General features: G+C 36.4%; 1 protein-coding gene across 1 annotated transcript; it reads right to left on the bottom strand.

Moving 5' to 3' along the window:
* Positions 1 to 1,881: 1,881 nt before the first annotated feature.
* LOC144439389 (cystine/glutamate transporter-like) lies at positions 1,882 to 9,496 on the bottom strand. Its single transcript, XM_078128676.1, has 9 exons — positions 8,932 to 9,496; positions 7,178 to 7,303; positions 6,805 to 6,904; positions 6,379 to 6,547; positions 6,053 to 6,156; positions 4,639 to 4,750; positions 3,636 to 3,785; positions 3,125 to 3,299; positions 1,882 to 1,946 (listed from the first exon to the last, which is right to left on the bottom strand). Exons 1-9 carry the CDS (start codon positions 9,494 to 9,496, stop codon positions 1,882 to 1,884), a joined length of 1,566 nt encoding a protein of 521 aa, XP_077984802.1.
* Between the last annotated feature and the right edge of the window lie 1,379 nt (positions 9,497 to 10,875).

Below are 10,875 nucleotides of genomic sequence, written 5' to 3'. Positions count from 1 at the left end.
AGTAAATAAAACGAATCGGCGTTCAGTAACGAAGGGGTAATTGAAGCTAGAAATTAGCAACCTTTTTGTTCCGAGATGGTGTTGATTGAGACGGATAAGTCATAAAACGATTACACTGTTGCCTTGAATACGTATACTAGGTGTGTATGCAGTGTTGTTGATCAACTAAATAATCAACCCTGTTGTTGATGAGTGTCGTAAACCTGTGCCACCGCGACGAATTTAGCGTAACAATAGTTCGCTCCATGGCTTTTTCAGTCATCAAAGAGACCCTCTTGTCACCCCATGTGACTTGCCTTTATTATCTTCGTATTTGTAATAACATTTTAAGAATATTATCACACAATAGTTGGTACACAACCTACAGCGGCTAGCACCTACCCGTAATTATATGTGCTACGTGTATTTTATCAGTATGGTATTTTCAACTTGTGACCCATAAAATCACCTATCTTAAAATGTGTGTACATGGTGGTGTTTTCTTGATAGTTGTAACAACACCACGAAAAGTACTAAATTGTAATAACTAATGGTTCAAATATCAATTTATATACAATAGTTATGTCAGCTACATGCTTCCTGACACGCGCTACAGTTTACAAGTTTATATAACATGTAAATATTGTGTGCTGTTGGCAACCGTATTATTGGTTTACTGTGTGAGTGTAATCACAGTAGACTGTGTGTAACGTGTCCAAACTTCGCATGGGTGAATTTACAAGACCGTGTTGTATGCTGTCCACTATAACATATTGATATCGCCATACTGTGTAACCGATATGGTTTGGGTGCCAGGTGTGTCCGAAACCGTCCCTACCGACAAACTCAACACTTTACGAACTGAGGGTGTAATAACAGATACATTGAACTGTCGGTATGTTTGTTACTTACCTGTCGACAATCTTGCCAAGTTGTATGGTTCCAAATGCGTTAAATCAGAAACAATAATAACCACGGTGCGAGGCTGGTTTTCTATTTACAGCACCAATGGTTGCTAATGGCCTGTGTCGAACTTCAATGAAGGCAGGTGAGAAGGTCAAAGGGTAGGAAAACTGACAAAAGGATATGTAAATCACAGATTTCACTCCATTGAAATTGGTCGAGCCTTCAGTTGGCCTGCTCAACGACCAACGTATGTATACTAGTACCTACCCGCAGTCATTGATTGTCACCATAGCAACGTGACGCTAAAATGAAGGTCATTTCAGGAGACGACCCGTCTTCGTCGGCCTAGGGTTGACCCAAACAGGGGTGTAGAAATGGCCGTTTATTAGTTTGCGAAGAGTTTATTCCGAGTGTGAACTGATTTGCACGCATACCAAACCCAGGTACTAAATAAATGTCCATTTACTACCATACTACCACAAATACACTTCTCAATTAAATCGATCCAAATTTCATACAGTACCTAGACCGGGCCTACAATTCTGATCCAAATAGAAAGTGGCCGTTGAACCTATAGGGTACGTGACTAATCTATGGTGGTGGTCCGATAGAAAGAATCACAAAATTAACACATTATGGTCTTCTTTTGTCACCTTCCCTTCTCATAATCATACTTAAAAAAAATTATCTTTGAATTTAAAACAGATATTTGATTATACATTCACAATATACTTCTGTTCATCAATGTTAGTTTATATAAATCACGATCACTTTATTGTACTTAAATGTAATGGCAATTGCCCCAAAATACAAAGAAAATTCGTACATAATCTGATAAAACGTAACTATATCAAAAAATATTATTTACTTCTTTTCTCAAATATATCAATCTATGAAATAAATCCATAGTCATGCCGAGAAATAAACATCGGACGGTGTTCAATCCATGAAACCAATCCCGTTCTGGACAGAGAAATGTACATCTGGGTTCCCATGTTAGTAAGTTTCTCCCTCTTGTTGGACAACTAGCAAGTAGGTCTGGAGAAACTTTCCAACAGCATCTATCAGTAAGATATGACGACAATTCATATTAATTACATTCGAAAGACTCTGGCACGATTATAAATTTCTTTCTTATAATGTATTAAGGACCGGACACAAATTATAGGTGGGGGGGGGGGCTAGTGTTTTTATTTACATAGTACCCAAGAGCAGAAGTGTATTTTACACGTGTTTTAGAGGAGAATATCAACTGCCAATGAAGATTACTATAGACACAAATTTCAGTTTCAGTTTTCAGAATTTCAGTTCAAGATATTACATAACATTTTAGTCACAAATGTTAAATTGTGTAAAATGACATCACCAAACATTGACAGTCCACTGTGTACATTCTGTAAAAGTGGGGAAGAGACATCGCTTCACTTATTCTTTGAGTGTCACAAATGTTAAATTGTGTAAAATGACACCACCAAAAGTTGACAGTCCACTGTGTACATTCTGTAAAAGTGGGGAAGAGACATCGCTTCACTTATTCTTTGAGTGTCACAAATGTTAAATTGTGTAAAATGACATCACCAAAAGTTGACAGTCCACTGTGTACATTCTGTAAAAGTGGGGAAGAGACATCGCTTCACTTATTCTTTGAGTGTGAACAGGTAGAGTTATTTTGGGAAATTTTTTTCATGATATGGGGCAGACAATTATATTTGCACAGTAGACCAAAAGATTGGCAAATAATCCTTTGCGATTCATTTTCTCATGTCTTGTAAATTTTCTTATACTTGGCAAAATATATATTTACATCTGTCGTTGTAAGAAAGAGATATTGTGATGTTAGAGCATATACGAGTTATGTACAGTCAATACAGAAAACTGAATATAACATTGCATAAGCTCAAGTCTCACATAAAGAAATGGCGGAGTTATCTGAGTTATCGTCCAAGACCCAACATTAAATAGGGAAAAGAAAACTAAGTCTGAATTTCAGTAAAGAAATGTTTGTGTAACATCCAGATACTGGAAAAAAATGTATGTATAGCTTTTTATACTGCAATAAAAATCTTGTTAAATACAAAAAACACACAACGACACATAGTACAAGCATATTCCATGAATCTGTGTCAAATATACAATGAGCAGGTTCAGAACTCGTGTAAAGTTATATATTGTACACATGTCAAACTATATTTCAACCACTGTAGAATTAGAAGGTTACAAATAAATAGTGTAATCCAACCTGAACAGTTTCGGAAAAAACGTGGTTTATTTTTCCATTTGCCGAAGAAATAGACTGGTACACCTGAAAACATTAATGCTAATCCAATACCAGCTTCAACAGGTGCTGCTATAAGTCCAGTCACCTCAAGGTACACCAGACACAGGAAGAACGTCAACGGTATAACGATGGGAACCTTGAAAAAAAATACAAGGAATGTTGTCATAAGATGAATTTTTGTGTGGAACATATTAACGATGCGCCAACTAGTTATTGAAAACACTCATCAACAGGACAGGTCCAAGAGCTTACAGTTTGACACGTATACTATTCTACGACTCACAATTGTATAAGTTTGCATTCTGTGTAATACACCTTTTACACATTTTACCAAAGAAAAGAGAATTTCTTCCTGTTTGATATAAAACATTTCCTATGGTATCACAGAACGACTTAAAAGCACCCACTGATGCGGAGGTGTATACTTGTATACTAATATATTACCGGTATGATAAAGTAAGCATCAGTTTACCTTGAAAGGGCGGGGAATATTTGGTCGTTTCCATCGTAGGTAGAGGAGTGACGCAGTGGAGCCAGCTATAATCAGCCATCTTGGAAATGCAGCGAAATTCAACAGCTGATAGATACCGTCTCCGGCGATTGACGAAACGATAAGAATCAACTGAATCATTATCAAGAAACACAACGTTTTTAGCAGTCTGCAGTTGATATTAACATGATTTAGCCATTACAATCGAGTGCAACTACACATGTAAATTTACTTTAACACAGACTGAAAGTTACTGAAAATGTATATCCGCTAAGTTGAAGTAAGAGTAAACATGATTCTCTACAACTTGAGACTTAGCATGCGATGTCATGATTATAGAATATAGTTGTATGCGATATGCCAAAACAGTCCCTTTTGGAAATAGTTGTCCACGATAGTATTAGACACCGTGCGCTTACACGGTAAGCTTAATACACAGAGACAGAGACAGAGACAGAGACGTATATAAACATACAGACACTCATATACACACAAACACATTATATATATATATATATATATATATATATATATATATATATATATATATATATATATATATATATATATATATATATAACTCGGTGAGTTATCTGATGATCGCACAATGCGTGAAACTCCGAGTTACAGTACTACCAAAACTATATATATATATATATATATATATATATATATATATATATATATATATATATATATATATATATATATATATATATATATATATATATATATATCACAACATAAAGCAAGATAGCCAAGGGGTCGTTACACAGTGTTTCACGCTGTTGCGATCATCAGAAGGTATCATGTAGTTCTACGAATTCGAAGTTATATATAATATTAATTAACTATTCCTTTTCAATATTCCATATGATATGATATGATATGATATGATATGATATGATATGATATGATATGATATGATATGATATGTGTTTTATTGTTACACATAAAACTCTGAGATGTTATGATCAGTACATACCATTGAGAGGGCTCCTAGTATCAACAGGGACGGCAAGGGTGTACGATAGTGTACGTGAATCATGGATAAGATGTCCGGTAGCTGTCCATCACGAGCACACACGAACACCATTCTGTGAAAATAACGATTAGGGGAGAACCATTTGATTTCTGGGGGAGGGGTAGGGAGGATTTTGAGAGAAAAAAATAGTTTCCAGGTGAACCAGAAAAAATTTTTTTGATCCTGTAATGGCTTGAGAAAGAAAAAAATTGTCATAACAGACAGAAGTGACAAAAAAAATTTGTCACAATGCACCAGAAATGAGCAAATTTGGAAACCTTATTCTCATGTATTCTTTGGCGGCGTATACAAGTATAAATTCCTGTTTTTTTCCAGCACTTATCATTAAAGCATGCACTATATAGCTCTGCTTTAAACCCAAGTGCACACAAAGTTTTCCTTTCCTTTTCTGACCCAAGAAAACATATTTCAGGATTTTTGTTGCAATATCTCAATGAGACAGCCAATATCTGAAGGGGACTATTTGGCTTCTGTAAATTAAGACAATTTAAAAAACAAGACAGGGATATTTTACCAGTCATCTTTTGTACATACAAATTTAAGTAGCAGAAGTATGGTTGGTAGACAGACGTCTTTCATACTAACTGCTAATTCTTCTACTTGCACAGAACAAGTTATTTAGAGGTTGGGAACCATTGTGACGTGGTATAGGTATGAACAACGCATTACAAACTTAATGACTAATTAAAAAAAAAATTTGCACTGCTACTCCATTTGAAAAAAAAATTGATTCAGGACTGACAGTAGAAAAAAAAATTGCTGTCACTCTGACTGGAAAAAAAAATTGCTCCCATACCTACTTCCTCCATACCCCCCCCAGAAACCAAATGGTTCTCCCCTTAAAACATGTAGCCTTGCTATAGACATTTGTTCATATTTGACATTGGCCCTTCACCTATCAGTGTCATCTATGGCCAGACCCCTCCCATCCCTGGTATAATTTAGCAACCAATATCTGTACAACTAATGTTAAAAGTTTAATCCCGTTTTATGATTAGCTAGATTACGTTTGTATTAACTAATTGATTGTATTTACCTATTTCACACCAGGATTTGATGTCTACCTTATTTATTCTAAGTTTACATGGACATACAAGGAATCAAGAGAGTAAGTCAAGTGGATGGGCAGGGGGTATTTTCAGAATTTCTTCTAATATTCGGTTTTCCGTCAACTTTTAAATTTTTTCTACCAAAACGAAACTGTACATGTGTTGACGAAAGCGGCACAATTTTCCTAGCTCTATTTCAGAGAGGGCGAGTGGTACATTATTGGCAGGAATGACTTGTTCGTGTGTGTTTCAAAGGATGAGAAATACAGTGAGGATGAACTCAGACCCAATATGTATGTTCGCACCTGACTTTAGCCATAATGGTTCCGTTGAGGGCGCCGAATATTGAGAGGGCCACAAAAACAGTGATTGCCCAGCTAAATGAAGGAAATACGTTCTCAGCAAAGGTCTAATGAAAAATGAAGACGAATAGATGTTAAAATTACTTGTATACATACATACATACATACATACATACATACATACATACATACATACATACATACATACATACATACATACATAGATACATAGATGCATAGATACTTACATAGTATACATACATAAATACATACATACATACATACATACATACATACATACATACATACATACATACATACATACATACCACCGCTACAGCGTTCGATCGTAGAAGTTCTTCAGCAGACATAGCTGTCAGGTAGGCGATGTTAGCGGTCACATACAGAAACGTAATAAGAAGTTCGGACACAACAACAGATATAGGGAAATTCCTTGTCGGGTTCTTTAACTCTTCTGTCATCATGTTCAAATTATCCCTGAGAGAGAGAGAGAGAGAGAGAGAGAGAGAGAGAGAGAGAGAGAGAGAGAGAGAGAGAGAGAGAGAGAGAGAGAGAGAGAGAGAGAGAGAGAGAGAGAGAGAGAGAGAGAGAGAGAGAGAGAGAGAGAGACAGAGAGAGAGAGAGAGAGAGAGAGAGAGAGCTAAGAATAAAATGTTTCGGAATACAATATGAAAATCGCTGAAAACTATGACAGATAAGAATACTTATAACTAGTTTGAAGCAGTAGGACTCACCATCCACCGTATGCAAATAATGCTGAGTAAAATGCCAAGGAAATGTTGAGAATGGAGCTGACCTTTCCATCGAATGCGTTTTCCAAGTGTTCTGTTGTCCCTGAATTAGTGGAACAAGGAGTTATGTTATCTATTTATTAAAGTGCTTCGTAGCAGTAAATTTAACGACACGTTCACAATCAATGCTTTAGGGAATTTTCAGTTTTTACCCCCAAACATGAGTGAAGCATTGATTGTGAAAATTAATGTTGGAAATTGACATCATACCTGTCACAAATATTTCATTCACTCGTTTACTCTAATTTGTTCATTCATTTTCGGGATGGGATCATGGGGTGAGGGTTTTAATTATAAGTTTAATTTACAAGCTCACCTTGAAACAGTTGTACTATCCCAGCAACCACGATAATCAACAGCCCGGTTACCTTAGCAACGGTGAAAATATTCTGTACTGATGCGGACGCTTTCACCTTCCAACCGTTCAGGAATACAATGAAAACTGAAAAGAACACATCTTAATATTACCGTATACAAGACATATATTATTTTGATAGCAGATATTCCAAGTGTACATCTTCACTACATTTGTGAAGACTTCCATGTTCTTTTTTCACCACAATGCAAAAATAATACTTGACATCACTGCTGAATTATACTCCATAGATTGAGTTTTAGGTTACGAACTGCAGTTATAGGGAGGTTAGAAACTAGTTTAATAGCCAAAACACAACCATGCAATGTAAAAATAAAATTATAAAAATGTCAGAAATACCTGACGTTAGGCTTTGGTATGAGAAAGGGTGTCCCTTTTTCATAAAATATGACATGCCAACACTTTTGATTTTGGAGATCTGCGCAGAGCCTCACCGTATGACTGCCCATGGAGTGTCCCCTTCTTATAGTTATACCTTAGGCATGCTTTGTTTACAATACAGTGGTAAGTCTAATGTTTCTCATTAAACCTTAAAAGAAAGCTATATGTGACTAAACACATAGACAATCTATCATGATTGTCGTCGTTCTTGCCTGCGGTAATGCGATGTTTGGTGATCGGTGTTCATATTTCAAACGAAACACTGTATAGGGGGTTTATTAATGCTGCAGGAGCATTAACTGGACTGCTTTTTGTCGTTGAAAATGTCTTGTTAGGTACAATAACTTACTCGTAATATCATGAACAGTATCCTATCACCTATGGATGAACGTATTTTTGTAAATGTTAACACGATAAATCAAATTAAATCAAATCAAATCAAATCTAATCAAATCTAATTGTTTTTTGAGTCTGTACCCCAAAATCAGCGCCCCCAACGGCGATCACGATGTCAAACTGCTTACGGATAATATCGATCACTGGTTAACAAATGTACAATGTCCAATACACAGATCGAAAGTACAGTTTTGACAAGTTCCACTTACATACGGTTTAAGTCGTCTAGTCCGGTGTTGAGCGAAACGTGTGCACCGTCTAGCCTGCGAGCAGGACTAAGTTTTGACATCATGGTGACAGATTTAAAACCGAGCTTTCGCTCAAGATTTAAACTTGCCACTACGTCACACACTACCTACAAGTGCAAGTAATACTGACCACTAGTACAGTTTTATGAGTAATTTGCCAATTTTAGTGAATGTATTTGTGGTTATTTGATGAAAAAAATGTTCTAGTTGCGGGGCAGACTCGACCTCATTCTCGCAAACCAAAGCTGTTAAATTTCTTCCACGGCACGTCTTGGACGGTGCCGTAAAATAGGCTGTTATTTACGACCATGACTCTTAACCTGTGAAGCAGTTACAACACACCGATTTACGACTTTAATGCATTGTTTTTAATATTGACTCACACATATCATAAACACCAATTATTGGCGTTGTACCAGTTTCTTACAATGAAAAAGTTACTCCTTGGGTAGATTTACACGTGAAAATAACTCGAATACATACTAACATTGTAAAACATAGCAATTTAAAGTTGTTTTTATTCACTGACATGTACTAGTATTGCTGAGTAAATTTATTTATTGATTTCCAATATCGATCCTTTTCTAAGTTGTTTATCGATCTCCAATATCGACGCTTCTAAACCTATGTTTATTAAGACTAATAGAATATAACTAGTCATTTACTTACTTAAGGTTGCCACAGCAACAAGTGTTGCAGCAGATTTTGGAGTTTCACAGCCAACATAGAAGGGTTCCGTCACGTACGTCGCAAAAGAAATAGACAAAATGGCAATACCAGCAGGCAAAACTGTGGTCAAGTAAGTCCATACAACCAAAAATGCTGGTAACTCCCCAAACGCTTCCCCAATATATGAATAGTCTCCACCAGATTTACCGAATGTGGTGCCGAGCTCTGCATACGATAATCCACCGAGAATGACCACGATTCCACACGATGCCCAGACGATAAGTGACAGACCCACTGATTCAGTATACCGTAGGACATTCTTCGGTGAAATGAAAATGCCCGATCCTATTGTAGTACCAACAATCATCGTAATACAGAAGAACAGATTCAGTTGTCGCTTTAATACAACTTTGTCTTCAACGATTTCCTCCTCCTCCTCCTCCTCCTCCTCCTCCTCCTTCTCCTCCTCCTCTTTCTTAATCTTGTCTCTGTTCGAATTACCAACTATTTCAACTTGACAGTTTGCATCGTCGGCCAAGTTTTTCCTTGGTCTCGCTTGAGACATTCTGATAGCTAAATCACGTACCTTCACGAATAGTCCTAGCTTCTGGTAGTTATGTCGAACGAAAAAATAATTAAGGACTGAACATACACTTGACGGGGGTGGGTGGTTTATAGATTACAATTGAGACCCCTGCATAGTGGTATGACAGTTTCATGTTAATTATTCAACCGGCTGAAGGTCATAATATGTAGTATCACTTAGGATTGCCCATAGGTCAAGTATTTAGCGGCCAGGTAATCCTTTTAAAAGTAATATTTTAAAACTTGTGCACATTTACCTGAAATATAGTAGCTTTATCTAAAGTATAGCCATAAAGTTGACGGGGCTAATGTTTATTATATTGACAAAATTTTTCATAACAATAATGGGTCTACGAAGGGTTTAGATTTATATGTTTATAACCAGACATATAGTAAATTTACAGCTTTGTTTGGGGGTATAGCTTGAACATTTTCAGCATTTTTGTGTGTTTGTTTGTTTATTCGAATAAGTTCGCTACTGTATTTGTGTGAGACGATAAGTTTTATGTTCTCAGAGAAGATAAGGTCACCGACTTTGACAATCATGGAAGCTCATCAGGCTTTGTGTATGATCTTAGATGGAAGGAAGGAAGGAAGGTGAAGGTTTAATTTGATACCTTTTACTGCGCTATATAACTTTAAATCAAATGTATTGCGCTACATAATTTTAAATAGCCGTTATCATTTTGATGCCAAAAACATGACGACCCTTCAACTTCAAATACGTGATGACTCCCCAACTTCATGATGACCTCAATTTCAAACATATCACGACCCTTCAACTTGAAACACATGAAGTCTTGAAGGACTAATACTATTACACTCTTTCAGCTATCCTAACTGCCATTTTACTTTTATGAATATAAATATTTAGGGCATTCTTTGTTATATATTTTTCAATCTATTTCAGCTTGTTCTAGTGATATTATTTTTTAATCGGCATACTAGTAGATGTTTATAAGGTCTGACATGTGTCACATTTCCCCCACCAACCAACCGACCAACCGACCAACCGACCAACCGATCAACCAACCAACCAACCAACCAACCAACCAACCAACCAACCAACCAACCAACCAACCAACCAACCAACCAACCAACCAACCAACCAACCAACCAACCAACCAACCAACCAACCAACCAACCAACCAACCAACCAACCAACCAACCAACCAACCAACCAACCAATCAATCAATCAATTTATTAATAGTGTAAGTAATTACTTACGCAAGGGAGTGAATGAATATATAGATAAATGAATATATGAATGAATGGATGAATAAGTGAATAAACAAACAAACATACAAACAGCCAGACAGACAAACAAACATACAACTAACTAACTAAATACATACATA

Source organism: Glandiceps talaboti, chromosome 8 (assembly GCF_964340395.1).
Source record: "Glandiceps talaboti chromosome 8, keGlaTala1.1, whole genome shotgun sequence".
NCBI classification, from domain to species: Eukaryota; Metazoa; Hemichordata; class Enteropneusta; family Spengelidae; genus Glandiceps; species Glandiceps talaboti.
This window is presented reverse-complemented; position numbering and strand designations above follow the sequence as displayed.

What these genes read in the sequence shown, in the direction of transcription:
- LOC144439389 (XM_078128676.1), bottom strand. Translation starts at nt 9,496, where the DNA reads ATGTCTCAAGCGAGACCAAGGAAAAACTTGGCCGACGATGCAAACTGT. An exon ending in GATAGTACAACTGTTTCAAG is followed by an intron (nt 6,905 to 7,177) that starts GTGAGCTTGTAA and finishes CCACTAATTCAG; the next exon opens with GGACAACAGAACACTTGGAA. An exon ending in GATCGAACGCTGTAGCGGTG is followed by an intron (nt 6,157 to 6,378) that starts GTATGTATGTAT and finishes ATTTTTCATTAG; the next exon opens with ACCTTTGCTGAGAACGTATT.